At 35.9% G+C, this 25,303-nt stretch overlaps 1 protein-coding gene and 1 long non-coding RNA gene across 2 annotated transcripts in view; one reads left to right on the forward strand and one right to left on the reverse strand.

Annotated features, from left to right (window-relative positions):
- Nucleotides 1–15,585: 15,585 nt before the first annotated feature.
- On the forward strand, nt 15,586–18,702 carry LOC121424773. The gene is made up of 2 exons (XR_005971428.1): nt 15,586–16,478; nt 16,692–18,702. It is a non-coding gene; the product is annotated as an uncharacterized LOC121424773 (long non-coding RNA).
- Nucleotides 18,703–18,859: 157 nt separating this feature from the next.
- LOC121424772 (sideroflexin-5-like) overlaps nt 18,860–25,303 on the reverse strand; it is a 31,427-nt gene continuing 24,983 nt past the window's right edge. The window contains exons 11-12 of the mRNA XM_041620545.1: nt 23,018–23,135; nt 18,860–19,452 (exon numbers count right to left, since the gene is read on the reverse strand). Coding sequence (XP_041476479.1) covers nt 19,375–19,452; nt 23,018–23,135 — 196 coding nt within the window. The 3' untranslated portion in view covers nt 18,860–19,374. The remainder of the gene's footprint in view (nt 19,453–23,017; nt 23,136–25,303) is intronic.

Below are 25,303 nucleotides of genomic sequence, written 5' to 3' on the forward strand. Positions count from 1 at the left end.
ACCCAAGCGTCCACGAACTTACGTCTAGCGGTGCCAAACTTTGACTGGGTGTTGTTGGAGCGGTGGTGAACTTTGCCGGAGCGGAAAATTGCCCGCTCTTCACCGCTTGCAATATTTTGTGCAACTCAAACTTTCGGAGCGGTAGGAGGTAGTGGCCGAGCGTTATCGGCCTTGCCTTTACGGGGGCCAACTTCTGTTAAACGGTGGTGAACGGTAATGAGCGGTGATGATTTTTTTCACCGCTCCAAGAACGCTCCAGCAGTGTTCTGGCGGTGTGACCAGGCCTTAACAAGACTGTTCTAAGTTCCAACAACGCCCAGTCAATTAAGTTTGGCACCGCTAGACGTAAGTTCGTGGACGCTTGGGTCCGCTAGGCCAACGCAGAAATCTTGAACGCTGGACCACCGCTGCTTCGCCAGCTTTACCCGGGCGGTGATTTTTTTTCACCGCTCCAAGAACGCTCCAGCAATGTTCTGGCGGTGTGACCAGGCCTTAACAAGACTGTTCTAAGTGTTCTAATAACAGAGCAATGGAGTATGTGTTATATGGTTGTTTTGTTTATTATATATAAAATTGTGATGTGGATCCTTATTATTTAAAAATCCATCATATCATGTGAAAACCGTGACCGGTTAACAGATACAACTATTATTGTTTTGTAATTCATGTTTTATTGATCCTTTTCATCCAGAGTAAACACAACAAAACATCCATGATATAACGGATCACATAATAAGATTCAAATGACGTTGGCATATAAAATAACACGTGTAACAGACAGAATAGAATAGTGTAAGAAGACATCTGTTTGTTTACAACGAAACACAAAACGATCAGGCGTTTGGCCTATGAAAAAAAACAATAACAAAATTACCTTCTGCTTTTATCGCGTCTTTATGGTATTCAAAATGATGGCTCACTTGCCAACATGCTTTACTTATTTGCTTTTTCTTTTGCGCTGTGGTATGTTCAAGAGTTCAAATGATAAAAGAAAGTTACGAAAGTGGGGGAGAGTAGGTTTTCTTTTCATCGCATCGACATCTGAAAATATATTGCTTACATGACAGGAGCAAAAACTCAAAATAAATATATTTCTTGGGATTGTGGCTTACAGATACCAAGAGATTAAATGAGGAAGATCTACTGAAGCAAAAAGTAAACCAACATTATTCCAAAATAATTGGTAAACGACATGGCAAGAAAAAAAAAGATGCACACAAGTTTCAGGCGAAACTTTGCAAAATACACAGTGTATCCGTTATCTTGTGAATACGGAATAACCAATCCTTGGTAGGAATCAAAATTATAATATCTTATAAAGTGCCGATCTGGTAAAGTATCTATTTGATTTGAGAAGATAGTGTATGTTGAATATCCACTAATTTACAACGAAAACAGTTTCAAGAATATGGCTCGAGACTTGTTCGAGATTTTAAACTAAACATGTTTTAAGAAATGGAGATATGAAAAAAAGAAGCATGGAATAATGACGTAGACCCCGTATCATTTCTCGTCTTATACATCCTTAAGACCATGGTGCTTCGACAAAGAGTTTGTGCAAGAAGTCTTTCTCGAAATCTGCCCTCTATCGCTGAAAGCCGGAAGGAATTAGATTGTGGAGTTTACTTCTGTTCATTAGCCATGCATGGCCATTTCGTCGGGAGGGGGGGGGGGATGCCTCAAGTGGGATGGGCGAGACGATCCTCTCCATAGGCTGTTATACAAATTCAAAATTCAAGAGGGGCACCCCTCCCCCTTGGATCGACGCTCACGGTTTTTTTTTTTTTTACAGTAGTCAAGATAACACTTCGTGTGTTGCATCTGCTATAGCTTCATGAGAATGATAATAATAATAACAACGGTATATTTACCCAGGGTAGCCACTTCAGTTCCGAAAACTGTTCTCCCAGCGGGCCCTGCTATTATTATTGTCCCGGCTTCATCTGGACTGCCTAGGCGCTCAAGCATTCAAGGAATTACTTCCTACTGGGTACCCAATCACCTTGCCTGGGTTGAGTGCAGCATAATGTGGGTAAGTTTCTTGCTGAAGGAAAATACACCATGGTTAGGAATAGAACCCATGTCCCCCAAGTTGAGAGTCATAACCACTACACCACAACGAACCGCAATGATGAATTCTCATGTCACTGAATTGGACAAATAAAATGTCAAAACTGTGCTGAAAGACGTTTTGTGCGTTTTGTAAACATGTGTACATGGTGCAGCTTACAAAGAAAATAGTAATGAAAGATGTGGGTTGGGTTATTGCAAACAATTATTGAACGACGATACAAAACAAAACACAAATAAAGGTAGTATTGTATAACTTGGATAGAGTTCACATAGTGATATATGATACAAAGGCACAAAGTATCTCGAACTAAATTGAAAAGAAATGAAGAGAGTGGAGTCTATAATTGCAGGCAAATACACGCAGTTTGGGTCTTGATAAATATGATTTATTACACGAACAATGGAGCAGACGAAGATGAAAAAATTGATAGCAAAATTCGTCTTCGTAGGGAATATAATTGCCCCCTGAATAACGTTGATTTTAAAATTATTTATGTCTATAGAGAAATCAGATTACTGAAGCGGATATTGAACAAAACACTAATGAGCAACTATGAAGAAGTATTTTAGTGAAGGCCAAAAAAAATGGAACTGGTAATAATCGTTCTTTGCTACATTTGTGTGATCTAGAAAATTCTAAGAGCATTTATTTAAGAACTTCTGAATAAATGACGGGAATTTTTAAATAAGAATGATTCCTTTATGCATATTCTGTAGATTGCCACCCACCCTTTAAAATTTCTCAGAATCATGATATTGAATCAGCTTATGATATTTAATTTGTCACTGTTCAGGTTTAACTAATACTAAATGGCATTTTCACCCTGTTGGTATACGTATAGATGATAAAGGATCTATCTTTTTTTTAGTTTATTATTTTATCTTTAGTCATATTTTTATGAGTGAACTATTTGATCATGTAGCAGTCGTTCCTCCGCATGCAAAATATAAAACCATCATAATGCGTCTATAAACTTGGAATATGTTTTATTTTGTCATTGGTTCTTTCCTTGCTATTTTCTTTCCCCTGTCTGTATCTTCTTATGTATACTTAGTATCTGCGATTGAGTAAAGCCCAAATTCGAGTAGAAATGCTAAAACACTCTTACGAGGTGTTATCAATCTTTCTCACTGCTCCCCCTTTCCAGCAAACTCATAAACAAAATCAGTGTATAAATACACCCAAATGCACTTTTAAGAAAACATAAACATCAAAGACGATGAAAATAAAAAGGAGTGTATAAACGATGACTAGGTGATCGAGATTGATCTTGGATGAGATGAGTTGGTGCACCATATGGTTTACGATGGAGAAGGATGCACAAGCCCAACCCATTTCTTTATTGGCTAACCAGATATGCTACATCTTCCAGTCCTGTCATTTTAGGCTTCCATTAATATCCATTAATCTGGAAAAGAATCTGGTTGGTAAAAACACCGATTCATCTTCAAAGAGAGAGCCAACCTGACTCAATATTATCTTGTCTGTATGTGATATGCCCTAAGATACATGAGCCGTCGATCTGTTTATTTGCTCTGATATTTCTAGGTTTTATGGAGAGGCAAGTGGTTAGTAGGTCGGTCGTTTATATGTTTGAAGATTATTGCAAATTATGATGTCAAGATACCATAGATAGCTGCTCTATGAGCCATAATGTTCATATTGTACAGCGGGCTTCATTTAGTATTTTGTCCAAACCATGTCGGATAATTGACGTATCGTAATACAAACATTCCAGTCATGCTAGTTTAAGAATTTTTCTTCTGCTTAAAAATGTTTTATTGATGTACATCTCAATCATTAACTTTAATTAAAGAAAACAACTTATGCCAGTTTGGCATGTTTCCGTCGAGAATGTACGAAGCAGTAGCAATAACTGAAAAGTATCTGATGTTTTTGGTTATTAGTAAGTTCTTAAACATACTTCAACAAAAACCAGGACATCCTACGCATTTTTTTTCTGCCATTGTTATCCAATACCTTTCCCTCGTATTCTAGGTCATCCCGACAAAACTTGTTGCAAGGAATTGTAACAAATTCTATATTTCTTCGCAGGGGAAATACAATAAGCGCTAATAATGCGTTTGACGAAACACATCCAACTCAAAATTCAAGTTTGTTTCGCATTCCTCCCCTGATAGCAAAAATTCAATTCAACCCGCTTGTGACGGGTGAAATAACTGAACGTGCCTCTGAGAGTTATCATTTTTCAAAGTTTGTCTTGATATTTTTGTCCTCTGGTTACTCATCAAAACATGTAATTGTGGCGATAAATGGACTGATGTTTCCTACGGTGTAATTTTAAGTGACAAGCGTACATGTAACCGCATCTTTAGCAGAAGTTTTGTTTACAGAGCAAGCCTTTCATTTTGGATAAACTCATCCAGACTCCGCGTCCCCTAAAAAAGTCGTGTGATTTGATTAAACAGAGCTTTGGGATCCATTCCGACAATGTTGTTTTGACAAAGCGCAAGTTATGAACTTGTCTCTGGTTGATTTTCTCCCGTCCCCTGTTTTTGTTATATGTTTTATTTTGTTTATTAATTACCCAAATGAAAATTTGAAAATAAAACAATTCAGCAATAAAATAATTAAAGGCATTCTCAGTTCAGCGAATAAACTACAACACAAACCATCCATTAAGATTTCAAGAGGAAATTTTTTTTCTGTTCAATTTTGGATTAATTACTCTTGAAGAAATTGCAAATTTGCATTTATAGAACACACACATATATGTATAGATCCAAATAGGTGCAAAGTTTCACCTTCGAGAATGTAAACTAGTATTTGTGGATGAAAACTAAAATAAAAAGGTGCATTGTGCATCTTTATAACTTATTTACGGTGCAAGCAGCATTAGCACGGGCGTAATGAGCCAAAATTTTAATGGGGCCAGACATGGCGTGAATGGGAAAATTTTTTTGAAAAGCTGCAACCGAGCGAAGCAAGCGAGAAAGATGTTGACCTTTCTATTTGATACAAAAATCTTAATTTTGTGACAGACTTTGAAATAATATTTAGGAAAAAAAATATATTTCACCCCTATTTCTCTCCCTTTCTCTCCTTTTTTTTTTATTGGCGCGTGGGTCCTGGTCATGATCTTTTTAGGGGGTCCAAACTCCCCCCCCCCCATCTGTACGCCAGTGGTGCAAGGTTGCACTGAAAATGCTCTGGCCGTGTTTTCTTATAACCAGTCGCTTACTACTGAGCTCGGAGTTGTATAAACTCATTTTTCCCTGGTTGCACCACTACATATACGCCCAATTACGCCTAAAGTTTACTGGATAATGTGATAATGTTATTAACTTTTTAGCTCCAAGGGGCCTTTGCAACTCGAATCAGCAGCCAGTAAAAATAGAGTACTTCCTTGAAGTCACAGTCGTGGGCCTACGTGAAAAGGGATCTAGGGGGCTGGTTCATGAAGCGTGTTGTGCATTAACAGTTCAAAGTTACTGAAATCATTCAGTTTTAATGGCTGGTACTATAGAAAACGTATTATAGAAAATATGCACTTGTCACTATAACAAGTATTAATGGAAGGGTGTCCAGGGGCAGTTTCCAAATCAAACCAGACAACTACCATGGAAATCAGCAGCCAATCACAATCAAGGAAACCATGGTATACAGCATAGTTGGAACAATTGCAAAGTATACCAAGTCCTTATTGAAAACGGGCCCCGGCAGATCTCAAGATTACCTTCAAGAACAGGACCAACAGGCAGGTCTATAGTCGCGGAGGGTCTACCCTAATTTGCAACCGATGAGCGACTTTCTCGTCACCTTGTTGATTACCCCTTTTCATCCATCCATCATCTATGTGACCTTACATCAGCCGGGTCTCTCCCCGTACCACAACCAACCCTCACAAAACGGTATCAATTTAAACCCTATATACAAGGTCATGTGCACGTACAATGTATCAACAACAAAACAATAAAGAGTTTCTCTAATCTTTTGTGCCTCAAGATTGTGCTCGGTGATGTTACAGCGTAAAGTATGTGTAATAAAAAAATGTGATGATGAGAGAACGAAATGGAAAGAGAAGTCATGAAATTTGATTATGTTCGTGATGTTGTGTCATGAGAAGTTTAGTTATAAGGTTAGTCACACATGAGGAGGAAAAGAATACAATTGTCTCTCCTTTGCAGATCACTGGTTAAAATCAACCCATCTTGCTTGAAATTATTTCCAGTCGGATTTCGTCTTATTCCCATAAATCTTTGATTAAAAAAGCTTTCCTTTGAGTAACACCATGTCTTTTCGTTCTGATAGGCCTATATAGGTCTAGATTTTAATACTGCTTTTTAATCTTCTAGACTATTATACTCATGAATATGGCCTAGTGACACATACACACCCACACACACATCCTACCTCATCCTCACACACAACTAGAGACAAGTTCATAACATAATTATTTTGTCAAACCAACATAGGTTCATCCACCCATAGGCCTATAGCCAGAAAACACACTCACATACGGCTCGCACATGAAACCCACTCACGCTGTGTGAGCCGTCCCAATTGTCTCACCGTGCGTAATGGCCCGTATCCTCTGTTTGTGATCTTAGTCAGATAGTAAAACACTGGACAGGATATAAATGTCGGAAAAAGAATGGGGCCGTTGCACAGAGAGTTACTATCGAATGGGTCTCAAATAAATCAAGTATAACTCAATCCTCGACCAATCAAATGCACGCAAGTGGGAATTGTGTACGAATATTCGCATTGCGTTCAAACTCAACTATTGCTGTAATAGATCTTCTGGTTTTATGGTGAAGTAGGTGAAAGTTCCTGCTTGACGAGATCGATCTGATAAAATCACAGCAAGAGGTGTTGATTGCTATGGGGGTTGAAGGAGGGGGACCACACATTTCATTTTGTCTCTCATATCATTCTCGCCCTTCCATTATATCCTGATAATGACCACCATTTTTGTGACATGCCAGACAGCCAGAATAAAAACTATTCAAAAAATAATAATTTTGGACAAAAATCCATTCGATTTTAATACCGTCCAGGTGAGATTTTTTTCAGGCTATTTCATTATAGGCCTGCATGATAGAAAGTCGTAAAGCTATACATATCGGCTAAAGTAATAACCATAATAAGGAGAATGCATTCTCTTCTTTTGCTGTGTAATGAAAAGACTAGACTGATGAGCTGACTAAATTTGCGCATGAAAAATACACGAAGAACCCATGGCTTGTTAACACTCAATCTAACTAACAAAAGATCCACGTAAACAGGTCAACAATAATTTAGCACACACCAAATTCCTTGTATCTCGTTTTGTTCCTTTCTGCTCATTTTCTCCGCCATCTAAATTGGATCAACTTAAACTAAATCGACAAGAAGTGACTCACTAAAAGAAATCGAGCTCTAACAAATTGATTACGATCGCAGCTTTTATTAAATACCGAGTCTTTATAGCCTAAGCCTAGGCTGATGAGTCAAACATATTTGTCAATGTGTGGGACTACAATGTGACATGCGCTGCAATATGACTCAAATGGGGCCCTAAAATCTTTTAATGATAATATTTTACTTATAAACGTTTCCTGAAGGAAGAAAGTCGTTTTATTGCTTTCAGGAAAAAAAAGAAAGGTTAAGTTTAATATAGGATTTTTTTTTCTTGAATCGGAATGATGATGATTGATGATGATGATGATGATGATGATGATGATGATGATAATGATAATGATGATGATGATGATGATGATGATGATGATGATGATGATGATAATGATGATAATGATGATGATGATGATGATGATGGTAATAGTAATAATAGTAAATGATAACAATTATAAATATACTGGAAATACTGAAGATGATCAGAATAATGATAATGCTGATAATTCTAATAATAAAAAACATAATCACAAAAATGATGATAGTATAATGACAAAAATGTAACAAAACAAATATGATAGGCCTAATGAAAATAATGATAAAAACAACAATGATACAATCACAATTTATAATGATACAACTAATTAGGTGCTGAGTGTGAGATCTTACCGTTTGATGATACATTGTAACGAATGGTATTCTAACAATAATTTACTTACTCTGAAAAGGGCCTAAACATTTCCCTTGTACTATTAGAAAACTGTTGCTTGGCGAGCTACCTGAACGTCCCTTAAAATTTTGTGCCCTCAGTAATTCCAATAATGATAATAATAATGATGATGATGATGATAATAATGATGAAAATGATAATAATAATAATAATGATGATAATAATAATAGTAATAATAATGATAAAAAAATTATAATAATAATAATAATAGTAATGATAATAATAATCAATAATGAAAATGATAATTGTAATAACAATTAGAAATAGCTATGTGCTTGAAATATTACTCATAATTATGATGCAATATGATATATAGGAAATTCTAAGACTCTTTTTCATGATACAGAACAAACCCCGATGAAAGCTGTCACCTTCCCAAATCTCAATGCTAACAAATGTTTTTTACATTTCAGTCAAAATCAAGTCACAGCTGCAGATAGTATAGCTGACGTCTCATCAATTCAAACATTAAGAACTTACTTTCGATTTGGTCTCAACCATCTCAACTCAATGTATCTCTATCAATAGAAGGATGATGGGTGTCATACATGTTAAAATGAATCCGTTAGAAATAAGTTTCTTTAAATGCTTTATATTTCAATATTTTCAAGTATTTGCACCGTTAATACAATAATTCATCGCACAAAACAATGCACCTATTGTTGTATTTGTATGTGTGTGGGTGTGTGTGAGAGAGGGTGGGTTTGTATATGTTTTTGTGGGTGTTTTTTAGGGTTGTTTTGTTTGTTTTTAGGTAAATGCCAAATGTCTCATTTCCATTCACCTTCCATCGTCCATCTCACCTAAACTTAAAGACATGATATGAACACTAATTGTAAGGGGACCATAAGGCCACTATGATATGCAACTCTTGTTTAAGAATGGATGAACATGATTTTCTATGATAGGCCTATCCGAAAATGGAAATGACACGGGGGGTCTGTCGGGGTGGGGGTTGAGGGGATTGTCTTGTCAGAATATTTCTGCTTCTCATGAGAAAGGTTTAGCAGCTTTGTTATTCTGTTAGGATGCATGCACGTATATAAAACCACCACATCTCTTTAAGCCGTTTTAGGGGATGGTACCCCTGTACCCTAGGGAGCTACGCCACATGTCAATACACGCAGTCTACCTACTGCTAGAAGGTTAAGGGCAGACGCCAGAGCTTGCCAAACATCCACTGCCATGTAGCACACCAACTTTTCATCACGGCTCTCCAGTCGGGCTAATATGGTTTCAGTCATTAGGGAGAATTTCAGCGCCTTGATCTCGTACGCTTCTCTGCACATTACCCTTTTAAAAGGATTACCTGTCCGTTGTCCGTAACACACACTGTAAATTAAACGCCAGCTATTAATGTCAACTTTAAGTAAAGTATTTGAACGGATACGTCATCGCTAGGGGTATATATTCAATGGTTTAGATGTGTAAGATGGAACGGGAGCCGGTGAAACTGGAGCCCGCATTGAGCGGGTCGCAGGATCGCTTCCAGAGACCTTTCTTCAAATTTACTGGTCCTCTAATATCGGGTGGTAGAAATGCCGGAAAATAACTGTTATCGTTTTTTTTTTCTTCAAAAACTACAGTTGATCTACTTATTGCTGAGATTAGATGTTAGTACTTACAAAAAGTCCATAGAATAATAATCTCGTCTTAAAGTGATAATGCCTTTTTGCTGTATATTGTCATAACAGTGCTATTTTCGTTGTGATATGAAGCAAAGAGATGTTCCTACAGATGATCTTTAGTCAAAGAAAACAACGAAACACCTTTCAGAGATGTTATATATTCCGTTGATTTTTTATAGGTTGTTTTGTAGGATTTTAGTCTCTTGGGGAAAATAAAATATATATTTGACATGTTTGTTACCCGTTTAAAAACATTTTCTGTATTGAATAAAGATTTAATCAATAATTGATTTATTTATGATATAAAGCTCGTATCCACTCTGCCGAGTTCTCGATAAGATGTCATCATCATAATTGATTGGTTACTGGCTATCCCGTGGCGTATCATTATACTTTTGAGAAATTATTCAATTATTGCAATTCTTAAAGTATTTAAATGTCAATTTAAACAATTTCGTTTTATAGCAGGAAGATTGGTTTGAATTAATCTGGGAATCAATAAACCATCCACTCTTTCATTAAGATAATAACAAAAGAGATGGTGAGGACTCGATATTATTTCATCTTAAAATTTGGGGACAGATAGATATCAATGTCATTATCATTTCATCGTCGTCATCATCATCATCATCACCATCATTACCACTATCATCATCGTCGTCATCATCATCATTGCCACTATCATCATCATCATCACCAATGCCATCATCATCATCATTACCACTATCATTATCATCATCATCATCACTACCACCGCCACCACTAAAAACAGTATATCATAATCATCATCATCATTACCGCCACCATCACCTTTATCATCGTCAACAACATCAGTGACTATCACATCATCAAAATCATTATCATCACCATCATCAAAGACATCAACTACATCAGCATCATCATCAACATCGTCGTCATCATCATCATTATCATCATCATTATTATCATCATCATCATCACCATCATCATCACCATCACCCGTCTAAACGTAACTGGTGTACATCCTCTGAACACACATGTATAGCGTCTGAATCAAACCCCATCCCCGTCGCGGAAACTTGACACAAGTTTGAAAGAGATTTCTGTCGCCACCACTCTATAATAGTAGTCATTTTCATTGTCATTCCCGCTGCTCCATAACGTGAGAACAAGACTCGTAGATGGGATAGGACTAGATGTCGATAATGCGACAGTTTCCCCCCATGGCATTCGAACTGAATACGATAGACTGAGTGATAAGTTGCAACCGTTAAGGAGTGCTAGTTCTTCTTACAAGACAAGTTATTACTTGGTATATAACTTCTAGAACAAACGTTTTGTTTCTTGCGACTGGCTTTTGTAATCAAATAATGATTTAGAAAGGCGGGGTGGTGGTGTTGTTTTGGGAGATGTTTCAGCACAAAACTTCACACTATAACCGATTAAAGTCATTGCGAAATAATTTTTTTAGACCTAAACAATTGAAAAAAAGGATATAGAAATATAATTATTGACGGATTAATTATTTTGTGAATATCGCAATTCATTTTTTATCATTAAAATTATTTTTATTTTATTATTATTATTTTTTTTTTTTTGGGGGGGGGGTAAAAGGATTGTCCAAATTGAGCCAAATTTGCCTGCCTGCTTTACAAGGGAGCCCTATCGGAAGTAATATAATATAACATGTACATAAATAGAGCAATGATTTTCAAAGAAGAAATAATAAATAAATGAAAAAAAAGTATCGCGAGAGCAAAGTACGTTATTTTTATGTAACCAGGAAGCGGTACGTTATTTCATTTGCTTTCTTATTCTCAACCAAAGATATCGGTGCAGGGTTGTACAATATCAAACATTCAGTATTTTGTAATCACTTAGGCCTACTATAATAGTTTTCACCCAACATAACCCGGTACTATTTTGGCACACACACACACATGAATTTGCTTTCAAAAAGTTGAACTTTGCATCTTTCTTAAAGGATATTACTTTGCACCCATCATGCCCAAAATAATGTAAATGTTTTAAAATACTATAAGTTCAATGCACGTACAATCATGGTTATCCATGTGTAAATCCCCCGAGTCTTTTGACATGCTTGTGTTTAAAATTGATTGTGTGTTGTTGTTATTGTTGTTATTTATATATCTAACCAGTACAAACGATCATTTTTTTGGGGGGAAACTCCCCACCCCTTAAAAATATGAGAAAATAATCGCCCAAAAGAACCCTAAAACGGTTGACCATGAACGTAGAATGGCTCGACATGCCCATCTTTGAGATTTCTACAATAAAACGTTTCCTGTTCCAAAACTGAAAAGGCAAAAATCAAATAGGGTTGATATTTTTTTAATTGTATATGAGAGCATGATTACAAGTACCTAAATTCTATTTTTTTTTGAAGGATTTATTCAAGGGCCTACATGGATCAGGTTTCGGAAGTGATACTAATAGACAAATATAATATGGAGAACATAATTGTAATCGATGAAAAGGTAAAAATAGGCCTATGTTAAACACCGCGGTTGAAAAACTGTTTTAAAGTGATAAGTTATCTTTTCATTGTGATTTTTAAAATATTTTTTTTCAATGGCGATTGGTCGCAAACGAAATAAAGAAATTAATTAGTCAATGTTTTATCATAATTTATGATGATTTATATTATTATTATTATTGCAATTGAATGAATTATTTAATCGTGTCATTCACTTCCTGAACAGTTTAGTTTGTTTTTGTTTATACTGAGGAAAAACAAACAGTTTCTTTAGGCGAACTGTAAATATACATATATATATATAGATATATATATATATATACATATATGTAAATATATGGAAAGGTTGAATAGAAAATTTATTCCGTTAAATGAAATAAAAATGCAACGGAAAACCAAAGGTGCATTCCACGACAGTGTGCTAATGTTGAATACACACAGCGGCGCTGAGTCGGAACGCCATACGTGACTTAGCGATGACATACGGGAGAGACCCGGCGTGGACGCAAGGCAACGTATCGATGACTGCCCGACTATTATTGCTAATCTGATGACAAGAAGCTTATACGAACGGACATTAAAGTCATCTAGGGTCGAAAGGTTGAGAAGCTGGAAGTATCGTGTGATTATTATCGCCAATACCTATACATCTCATCTTGTATTGTTTGCGCCTGCATCAGATGTTCTCAGTACTCCCAGTCAGTACTACAACTTATAAAAACTAGATAAGTTGTAGAATAATAGGAACGATCATCCTTATGTTAACATAGCAGTATATACATAATTTTTTTTCGAGTTGCAGTATGCATCCCTAGAAAAGTGTTGGAAATGTATACCTTTCTTATATTGTTTGCATCCTAAATGTTGTGTCGAAGAGTACAGACATTTTTACATTCAAATCATGGGTGTGAATTTGAACCTTAAGCCTACCTAGGTACAATAATTATTAACATACTTTGTGATGCAAAATCTAGTTACCTGCCCTCATAAAGACGCAAAAAAAATCTACTAAAAGTTGCACCCGAAAGAAGCTTCTTGTGTGACATATAACTGAAGGTCTTTATTTCCTTATTGTGTAGAACTAAATATTTTCGTCGTTAATGCATTCAATTTCCCTCAAACCGATTTCTCCGATGATTCGTGAAGAAATCGGACATGTTCCCTAAATCTAAAATGTTTTATTTCCTTCATTATTGTTGTTTTTAAATGAAATAAGACCTTCCAATGCCAATGCATCTCAGATTCTAAAGTAGAAAGGGACAAAATACATTCCCTCATGCCGAGTGTTGATGTTCGGCAAGCCCAGAGGAACAAACTTTATTTAATGTAATATTGTATCATCTGATTTCACAATAAACACATGGCAGAATTTTGAACAATTTTTAGCCCCGTTTACAATTTTTTTAGCACCACTATCATCGCAGATTTTTTTATTTTTTTTATAGGGTGCGCATAATATCAGAAAATAAAAACAAAAATTTTGATCTGCCAGATTTGGGCAGTTATATACCTGCAATATATCAAGTAATAAATATACTGATGGCGATGAAAGAATGGTTGACCCTCGTGTTCTGATACAGTTGGATCTACATCTCTTCTTAAATCTCTTCACATCAATTCTCGAATTCTTTACTGCGACATTCATAGATGGCGCTCTTCAGCATAAGAATGAGCTCGAGGGAGAGAGAGATACATCTCGATGGCTCGAGACTACTGCATAATGCCCCCCCCCCCTCTCTCTCTCTCACTCATGATGAAGATCATTTTCTAAAACCCCACTATCCCTGCACTCCAAGCGACATGTACCATATTTTATACTTCAATTTATCTTGAAACGCTGTGTCTAAGAATCAGGGGCGGATCGAGGTTTTTTCAAAAGGGGGGAGCACATTTTCGCAAGGAAAAAAAAGTTTCTACCAAAAATTAAGGAGATTCCGTACCTGAAAAAAATTGACAAAATTTGTTGTTAAAGTGGAAACAAATAAATTCAAACTTAGTGAGAAACTATCAAATGATCATTCTAGATGATTTTTGGTTTAATTAGAAATAAGTCACCAGTATTAGTACACTTCTGATCAACTATTAAACTACCTCTCGTTTTCATCTAGATCTTTTGCACTGTGCCCCTTGTCTCCTATAAATTGAAAAATATAGCCATATCATTTCTGACATGACAAACACAAATAAAATACATAGGAGTATTAAGTACAAGTGCTCTATATAATTTATTGATTATAAAACTCTCAATATATCATTTACATTTGAATACAAAAAATATTTATTTTGTCTGTATAAATTTATCAAAGGTAATAGTAAATTAATGCATATGTACATATGGGGAATAAAATGAGACAAATACAATTGGAATTATCATACAAAATAAACATAGAATATGAAATAAGCATTTTTTAGAATTTCCAACATAATACAATTTTCAGATACTACCAAAAATAAAAAGATCTTATCATCATGATTATACCATCCTATATCATTCTTAATTATCATATCAATTAATTCATATTATGGAAGCACACAGTATTCAAAATAGCATGATTAAAATGTATAATAGCAATTCATCTCTATACAAGCATGAAGTCTCAAACTAAAAATATATAAAATATATACATATATTATATATCATTTGTACCTAGTGTGAACAAAATTGATGTAGAAATAAAGAAATGAAAGCATCACATGTTTTATAAATACCCAAGGATCATTTGTACCTAGTGTGAACAAAATTGATGTAGAAATAAAGAAATGAAAGCATCACATGTTTTATAATTACCCAAGGATCATTTGTACCCAGTGTGAACAAAATTGATGTAGAAATAAAGAAATGAAAGCATATAAAATGGAAACAGTTAAAGCTTCGAAAGACCAATAGGAAAAGTGATTACTAAGTCTCTACTGAAGTCCATTCAGGCGAGACCCAAAAAGTATTCTTAGAATGGAAAAAAATTGGATTTTTGCAAATATTGCCATACCAAGTAACTGTTAAGGATTCTTGCAGGCACTGACTGAGCTTGGGCATGCGGATCCATCTATAAAAAATAGATCATTCATAATACTATGGCACATACTCTGTGATCAGAAGAAAATAAAACAGAACAGAACATGCAAACAAGGTGGTTCATGAACCACGAGTCTCGCCTGATATCGCGATCAATAAAACATGCAATATGATCATTTGACCTTATCATGGACACATGTGTGAATTACCTAATGGTTATTTGTACCATGTGTAAACACAAATGATGCATAAATAAAGAAATGAGAGAAATTTGAACAAAAACTTGACTCTTTGACCCCTATATGACTCTTTGACCCCTATATGACCTTTGACCTCATCACCCTCATGGACTCACATGTGGTATTACCTTATGGTTATTTGTACCACTTGTAAACCAAATTGATGCAAAAAAAAATCTGAATAAAAACTCAACGTTTTTACCCCTAGATGGCTTTTGACCTCATGGACATGCATGAGGTATTGTCCAAGGATCATATGTACATACATCTAGTGTCAAAATAATTGATGCAGAAATAAAGAAATTAGAGCAATTTGATAAAAATTGACCTTTTGACCCCAAGATGATCTTTGACCCCATGACCCTCATGGACACACATGTGGTATTACCTAAAGATAATACGTCAACATAATTGATGCACTAATAAAGAAATGAGAGTAAGTTAAACAAAAACTAACATTTTTGTAACAGACAAACAGGAAAAGTGATTACTAGGTCTCTAGCAAACTTTGTTCAGGCAAGACAAATAGGTATTGCCTTCTTCATAGCAAAAAAAGAACAAAAAGGGGCTTATTCATAGCAAATAAAAGAAACAAATATACCCAAAAAGGAATAGTTGGGTGTCTGTACTAATCACATAAGAAGTGATAACACTTGATACCAGCCTTACTTCAACTTGTGTGTTATAGATGGTCCCTGTTTTTTTTTCATTACCATACATGTACATGTATCACCCAATCACTCTAAATCAAAAGTTTTTAAAAAATCTGAAGAAATATGCAGAGTTCTATTCAGTTGTTGTATATAATTCTGGAAGACATTGATAATACAATAGATAGATATAGAGCGCATTTCCTCGTTCATTCTTTCAGTATTATGCAAGAAAATATATCTTTTTCTAGCCCTGCACATTACATTTAACTTACTGTACTATACACTCAACTTGTCCACTCTTCTAGTACAGGTAAGTCCTTATGATGATCTGCTTTAAATCAATATTATCATCATTGAACATAAAGCCATTCTTACAAAATATAAACCAGGTGAAATTTATATGCATGAATCATAATTTGATTAAACTACCAATACTACACACAAACAGACCTTAACAATGTTTTTTAATAGTTGTAGTAAATAAAACTATCAGATTTGATGGGGTACATGCATCTTTTTAAAGCACAAAAAAATATATATCTATATATGCATACATCCTATCTTAGGGCGAAGTCTATGAATGGGTTTATTCATATTATTAATACACATTTAGACGTTAAGTTGAGGGGAGAGGGCGCTAAGGCGCATTACGAACATTGAAAAAAGACAAAGAAATTTGCCTTAAACGCAGATGTAGAAAGATAGATATTATACATATATATATAATAATAATAACATACTGTTATAAAATATTTAAAATTCTTTGAAATTGTTCACTTTCTCCTTCCCTTTGAACCTCCCTCCAATTTTGTTTGAAACTATTTAGAGGATGAGAATTAGATATATTCAAAATAAATCTGCATGGTCATAAAGAGTCTAACATTATTCTTATGCAAAGATGTACCGCAAAAGATGAGAAAAATAGTCTTGCTGTCTATTACATCTCATTTCTCAGCAAATAAGGGGTTTAAAAATTCACACTTTTTTGTAATTAAGTATAGGAATTTTTTAGCATTAATTATCTTTTAAACCTGTTACATTCAATATTTAACAAAAAAATTCCTAAAATCATATACACCTGGCCATTTTCTTACATCCCACACTAACAAAGAAAAAAAATCTAATTCACGAACACTGACAATCAATGTCTTATATCAGCAGTACAGATTCTAACAATTTCATTTTACAAGCACAAGTTTTAAACAGCAAAGAATTTAAAGGAGAAAAAAATAAAAGGAGATGAAAAGAATTTCCTTTTACTTACCACATAACATAAATTCAAATATAAAAGATACATGAGATGGAAGGTTAAGTTTCATGCTTTTATCCATAAAATGTTTCATTAATCACAAAGACCACATATTTCTTAACAAAAACATAAAACACAAAAATCCTTGACCTAGCATCATAGAAATTGATAAAATATATTCAAGGAGCATTCAGAGATAGATTCTTTATATTTCAAAGGCACGAAAAGGAAGCACCACATAGATGTTGGTATCATGATACCAATATTTAACAAAATATATAAAGTGATGATGATGATATATCATCTCCCTGCAGCTAAGATTTAATCTCCTGTATGTAAGGTTAAACTAAAGAGGGCAGTATTTCCTTTTGAACACTGCTAAGGTCAACACATTTGAAGATGGGCAATTCCAGTATGTACCACCTATATGTGAGATATTTACTTCTCTGTTTTCTAGTTTATATAAAGATAGTATTGCTCTCAAATTAGCATGGCTTAGTCAGTTCATAAAAAGAAGTTAGGTTAGACAAACCAAAAAATAGTCTATTATTTTATGGAATTGTCCGGATAACAGCAGGGTTTCTTTCCATTTTTACAGAGTGAGAGAGAGAGAGCTACATAGAATGTTCTTCTTCACATACCTGAAATTTATTCAGACTTCTTAAAATGACATCTATAGGAGCTCATAATGTGCACTAATGTAATTTCTATGGGCTTTGCTGCAAACCTCATGGAACTCGAGAATAATTTTGGAATTAAAAGTTGAACCTTACATATCTACATATATGGTATGAAAGATATCATCTTCTTCAGTGATTTACTTCTAAGCATTCCGCTTTCACTTTTATTTTTTCTTCTTTCGTGTGTTGGTACATGAAGAACTTTACAAATTCTGGTTATGTTCAATATCAAGTCTTACGTCTTCCAGGTTGATTATTTCTTGCATAATATTTTCATCAACCACTGGTGGGGGGGGGGGTGTTTGACAAAGAAATAAGTATGACATAGTCGCACTAAAATGCCTAGTTGAGTGCAGTATAAAAAACATGACCACATTGGTCAGATCATGCCAAGAGGATGCGCACTACTGCATATTAATCAATAAGATTGCACGTTACATATCATATACGCTTCAGCATTTAAGTGCGACTCTAAGTCATACTTAATCTTTGTGATGAAACACCCCCTGGTCTTTGCAAACTAGGAATTCCAAAAGTTTGTGGTTATAAAGATGATTGTGGAATGTGAATGATGACTTACCAATACCAAACAGATCTGAGGAATATTTCATGAAATCTAACAAGTGTGTTTCATCCAAAAGTTACCGCAGTAACAGTGCTTCCCGACATATCAAAAGGACCTGTCCGACAGTTACCAAAGGAACTGTGCTTATTAGCAAATCAAAATGGAACTTGTCAGAAGAAAAAAAATTTGATGATATACTCTCATCAGATGACAAAAAAAAATGCTATCCTTGTGATTCAAAGTATAAATTGATCATATTTGTGATAAATGGGCCGTGGGTGTAGAATATCAATAGATCTTGTTTGTTCTTAAGAACTCCCTTCACTAAAACAAACCTTTGACATACATCACTCAAGGGGCCGTATTCTGAAGTCAAGTTTACTTAGACAACGGTCTAACTCTCTACTAAAATTATGGGGAGCCAAAATTAAAAAATTCTGGTTATTTCAAATATTTCTTATGTTTACTATTAAGTTTCCTTTTGCTTTCATAATGAAGAAAAATACTTCAGGTATCATTCCCAGACAATTTTGGACAATATAAGTGTCAAATGGGTTAACAAAGCCCTTTGCTTCCTGTAAGATGGCACAGGGTGAGAATACAATAGTTAAACCACAACATTAAACCAGTGATAATTTACTAAGTGTGTTGAAATATCATTAAACTCTGGAATGTGTTGGAGGAATTACAGGCTTTCTTTAGTACTGATCATTCATAGACCTTTGTTGTATTTCACTGTTGCTTCCTTGCAAATTTCCTGGATTTCCGGCTCAAGTTTTGAAGTTAATATCTGTAGCAGCAAACAAAGAAAATAAAATGTAAAACTAGCATGCATAACAGGTAAGTGTATCTTTCTGTTGATGTAAGTAAAAAACAATCGCAGTTGACTTCATGGGATATTGAACAGAATTGATAGAGGGGGGGGGGGGGCTTGTTACAACCGATAATGTCCCACCAACGCATAATGTCGCAGCAACGCATAATGTCGCAGCAACGCATAATGTCGCAGTCAACGCATAATGTCGTAGTTTTTCTAACGCATAATGTCACATGTCGCAACGCATAATGTCACAGCGGTATTTTCTTCAGGACTCGAGCTACAGATAAGATATAAAACATGCTTTTACTTAGTATTTTGAGACACGAAAAAGAGAATGAAATTATTTTGAAATCAGGATTACTCTTTGTATGGATATTTGTCGCTTTATTGCCATTTCGTCTACTGCCTTTTCCCCACTATCGCATGGTCTGATATCATTTCGTCTACCATTAGTTAGTCAACTACATGTATCAACATAGTCCAATAACCATTTTGTCTAATTACCATCTCGTTTAATAGCCGTTGTGTTTATTATCATTTAGTCTAATTGTATTTTTTTCAGTTGGTCCAATATCATTACGTCTATTACCTTTTGGTCTAATAGCCAATTGGTCTAATAACCACTTGGTGTACTCTCATTTTCGTCCATGTTCCATTTGGTCTAACTTCAGTTGGTTCGCTATCACTTTGTCTAAACCCATTTCGGCTAACAATCATTTGGTATCGTTGCCATGGGTCCAATCACCATTAGGTCCTATCACCGGTTCTAGGACAATTACCCCCCAGAAAATCACCTTCCGGACAACCACCTCTTGACATTTAGCCTCCGAGGACAATTACCCCCGAGGACAATTACCCCCGGACAATCATCCCCTGGACAATTATTTCACAGACAATTACCCCTCCCCCCCCCCGCAAATGCCCCCAAGGACAATGATTCCCCAGATGAAAAATATGACAAGCTTTGGAGCAGATTTCTTTCTTCTTTTTTCTCGATAAGAAGAAAATGTTTTGCCTTGGAGCGGCTTCATTTGTTCTTTTTCTCAATAAGACAAAGATGCTATGCCTTGGAACGGAAATTTGAGTGTAAAAATGGGGGTCCCTTCCGCTGCACATTATTATATACTGAGTGCCCCCCCCCCCCCCCCCCGGGCGTGAACCATTATAATGGTCTGGGTTGGTGGCACAGGTTTTCAATATATTTTCTACTTTATCTTATGTTAATAACTTTCTCTCTTATATCACTCTTTCTCCCTTTTTCTCTCTCCCTCTCTCTCATTTTCTTCTTTTTCATTTTTTCTTCCTTTTCCGCCTTTTTTCTTTTTTTTTTTGTTAAGCAATGGATTCTGCATCATGAAAAATGGGGGAGGGGGCTTGCGCTATATAGCTACGCATATGTACATCAGAAAATATGTAAACTGGCCCACATACTAAGTTTTCATAGAACAATTGAACATTCATGAAAAGACACGATTAGACATAATAATCACAAATGCCTAATTTCTCTGATTCCAACTGATCTGATTTTTTCTTGATTCATTTGGGGTTTAATTTCAGGAAAAAATCAGGAAAATAGATAAAACATTAAAAAGACACCTTCACAGGTAGAAATATTGAAAGTCGGTAACGCAAACCATCAACACTAATATTGACAAGAACCTATAAACCTGTTATTTTAAAACAATTCATCTAACAAGAAGCTAAGAATTATGAAACGATTGGTGCACATTCCAGATTAAGATGTGGCTTTAGTTTTAATACAGTAAGCAAAAAAAAATATGCAAAGATAATATACACAAGAACGCCTTGTAATTTTACTATTTAGGCCCTAACTCTGTGCACTCCCTTTGTCTAGGGGGTTATTGTCCCCGGGGCAGGGTAATTGTTCCCGTTGGTAATTGTCCTCTGGGGTAATTATCCGGGGATAATTGTCCTCGGGGGGGGGGGGGGGGGGTGGTTAATTTTCCTAAGGGGTAATTGTCCGGGGGTAGTTGTCCAGGGGTAATTGTCCTCGGGGGGTAATTGTCCTCAGGGGGTAATTGTCCAGGGGGTAATTGTCCTCGGGTGGGTAAAATTGTCAGGGATTAGTTGTCCGGAAGGGTGATTGTCCATGGAGTAATTGTCCTAGAACCAATGATTGGACCTATTGGTGATCGGGGGGGGGGGGGGGGGGTAATTGTCCTCAGGGGGTAATCGTCCTCGGGGGTAGTTTTACAGGGGGTAGTTGTCCGGGAGTAATTGTCTAGGGGGGTAATTGTCCAGGGGGTAATTGTCCGGGGTGTAATTGTCCTCAGGGGGTAATTGTCCTCGGGGGGTAATTGTCCTCAGGGGGTAATTGTCCTCAGGGGGTAATTGTCCTCGGGTGGGTAAAATTGTCAGGGATTAGTTGTCCGGAAGGGTGATTGTCCGTGGGGTAATTGTCCTAGAACCAATGATTGGACCTATTGGTGATTGGACCCGTGGCAACGATACCAAATGAGTATTAGCCGAAATGGATTTAGACAAAGTGATAGCGAACCAACTGAAGTTAGACCAAATGGAACATGGACGAAAATGAGAGTACACCAAGTGGTTATTAGACCAATCGGCTATTAGACCAAAAGGTAATAGACGTAATGATATTGGACAAAATGGATATTGGACCAACTGAAAAAATACAATTAGACTAAATGATAATAAACACAACGGCTATTAGACCAACTGGCTATTAGACGAGATGGTAATTAGACGAAATGGTTATTGGACTATGTTGATAGTTGACTAACTAATGGTAGACGAAATGATATCAGACCATGTGATAGTGGGGAAAAGGCAGTAGACGAAATGGTAATAAAGCGACAAATATCCATACAAAGAGTAATCCTGATTTCAAAATAATTTCATTCTCTTTTTCGTGTCTCAAAATACTAAGTGAAAGCATGTTTTATATCTTATCTGTAGCTCGAGTCCTGAAGAAAATACCGCTGTGACATTATGCGTTGCGACATGTGACATTATGCGTTGACGATTTGCTGCGACATAATGGGTTAGAAAAACTACGACATTATGCATTGACTGCAACATTATGCGTTGCTGCGACATTATGCGTTGGTGCGACATTATCAGTTGTAACAGGGCTGACCATGCAAAAATCTCAATCCAATGGTCAGTTTCATGTTTTTATACAAGACAATTGGAAAAAAAATGAATCTACCTGTGTCTCTCCTTCACTAATTCTGCAAAATCACAAAATCTAAGCTGGAAAGTTGCCACACTGGAGATTACCAACACAGATAAGAGTATGTAGGACTGTGTATTATTACTTGGAAAAAAGACCAGACACCTTACTACTGGAATGCCATGATTATTTTGTCCATTTCTAGACAATAACACATTTTCTACCAAAATAGTTTGGAACACATTTTTCATTTATACATAAAAATACTTAGGTGGTCATTTTTCAAAATTCTGTTTAAACTCATTTTAGACTGTTACCACAACTGTTTTATGTTTATTTTTATTTTGCAGTTGGAAGACCCACAATGAAAGGACTTACATGACTGGTCTGAGGAAAGATACTGATGGCTAGTGGTAAGGCAAAGGCAAAAGAAGCTGTGGCTACGATGGCCTGGACAGGTAGATTCAGACGAGGATAACGCTTCAGAAATGTCGTCCTAAAAAACCCAGAGAGGGAGAGAGATGAATGATTAATTTGACCACCAGGACATGTAAGAATTCTTAAAACTATTTTGAAGGTCGTGTAGAGTATTCTGGGTCCCACTTATTTTGACAGACATGGCTATCCCACATAGCCAAATGCCAGGGAATTGCAGACTTCTTTTATGGTCTACTAGTGATATAATCTTACATCAATAATAATTTGGTGATAAAGAGCCCAGTACCCTAGACAGATATGGCAGACGATGATACTGATACATGAATGCCGCATATTTCACAAACATAAAATTACTAAATCATTTTTTTTCATGCAAATTTATCAACTTTCCTTTGACTTTGTCTTGGTACAAACATGACAATTTTTGCAGTGTTTTCACAAAATTCATGACAAGTACACTAAAGCTATATATACATATATATCAAGCACCTTCAAAGGCCAAATTAAAAATGAATTGTGTAGTAAATAGTATCATATACTCTGTGATATTTTAGATAGAATGATGATGATGATGATGGTGATGATGGTAATGATGATGATGGTGATGATGGTGATGATGATGATAATGATGATGATGATGGTGATGATGATGATAGTGTTGGTGATGATGATGATGATGGTGATGATGATGGTGATGATGATGATGATAATGTCGGTGATAATGATGATGATGATGGTGATGATGATGGTGATGATGATGGTGATGATGATGATGATGATGATGATGATGATAATGTTGGTGATGATGATGATGGTGATGATGGTGATTATTATTTGTTTGGCGTCACCTGTGCCTGGGAGGCAAAAAGCGAACTGAATCACTATGACCCGCAGGTCTCTCCTCCCAATATAACTGATTGGGGGGAATGCAGGTGGACCACTACACCGGGGTTTCCCCCCTACTCTTATACGAACAGTGCAGTGGGTTCTTAACGTGCAAAGGTGGTGACTCTCCTCTACAAGGGGCCTCCACTTAACATCCTATCCGAGGGACGGAGTGTTTTCCATTGTAACATAGCCTGCGCGCATCTATGAAACATGGGAGATACGTTTACACACAACGCACTGGCTTCAGTCATCCGCCCAGGGTGGACTCGAACCCACGATCTTTGGTTCAACGGGCAGACACGTTACCGACTGAGCCAACACTGCCAACACCGCTCTACAGTGCTTATCAAAAAAGTTTACACTTTGAAAAAGCCCTTGGAATTAGAAAATATACAACATGTGGGTAATTTTTTCACATATTATCTTGGGTTTGGGTCTCATCTATCCAATGAAAGTAAAAGTTTTGACAGAATGTTGAGTGAGCACTGTCCATTTTTGTAAAAGCTCGCAGAAATCTGTTTGCGCAGAAATGCTCGTTTTCACGCTGTGTGAAGGGGAAAGGGCGTAATTAAATTTACCCTGCGAAACATTATTCATAAATTTCCCTCAGATTTTTGGTCAATTGAAATAAAAAGGATACATTCGAGCATTTTGTAACAATTTTGCCACCCAAATTGAAATTTCAACACTTAGTAAGCACAACCTTTACCCCTTTTGTGCCAGCTGGATCTGAGGACATAACTAAATCTGAATAAAAGTTTATCTCAAACACTTTCACCTTTTTTCATTAAGTTTTTATCATTTAAAGTGGGTTGACATTTAATTTTTCATTTAATACTTGTTTCCCCCACACTTTTCCAAGCTTGACAATGATTAACAAAATGAAAATCAAGCCTAATTCATTTTATGTAAATCACAGGTCAGTGTAAATCAAATATCGTCTTGATGGCCTTGGTGTGCAGGGGAGTGGGACGGGGTGCAATGCACTCTTCGAAGTGTATTGGGCAAGGAAACAAGTTAAAAGAGGTCAAAGATATCTTAAAATAAATTTTACTTGCTAAATTCTACGTGTTCTTCATGATAAAGGTTTACTTTTATTCGCATAGCTATTTCAAAGTTCTGCGCAAATCATTTTTTCACTAACTTTTCAAAAGTAAGTGGCGCTCACTCAAGCGGAAATATTTATCGATAGTTATATCGTCATTTCCTTAAATGGATCTGTACCAATGTTCAAATGTGGAAAAATCTTTAAGATATTACAAATGTATAATTTTACAGGATTTTTTAAAAGTGTAAACTTTTTTTTGATACGCACTGTAGATGATGATGATGATAGTG

Source organism: Lytechinus variegatus, chromosome 12, assembly GCF_018143015.1.
Source record: "Lytechinus variegatus isolate NC3 chromosome 12, Lvar_3.0, whole genome shotgun sequence".
NCBI lineage: Eukaryota > Metazoa > Echinodermata > Echinoidea > Temnopleuroida > Toxopneustidae > Lytechinus > Lytechinus variegatus.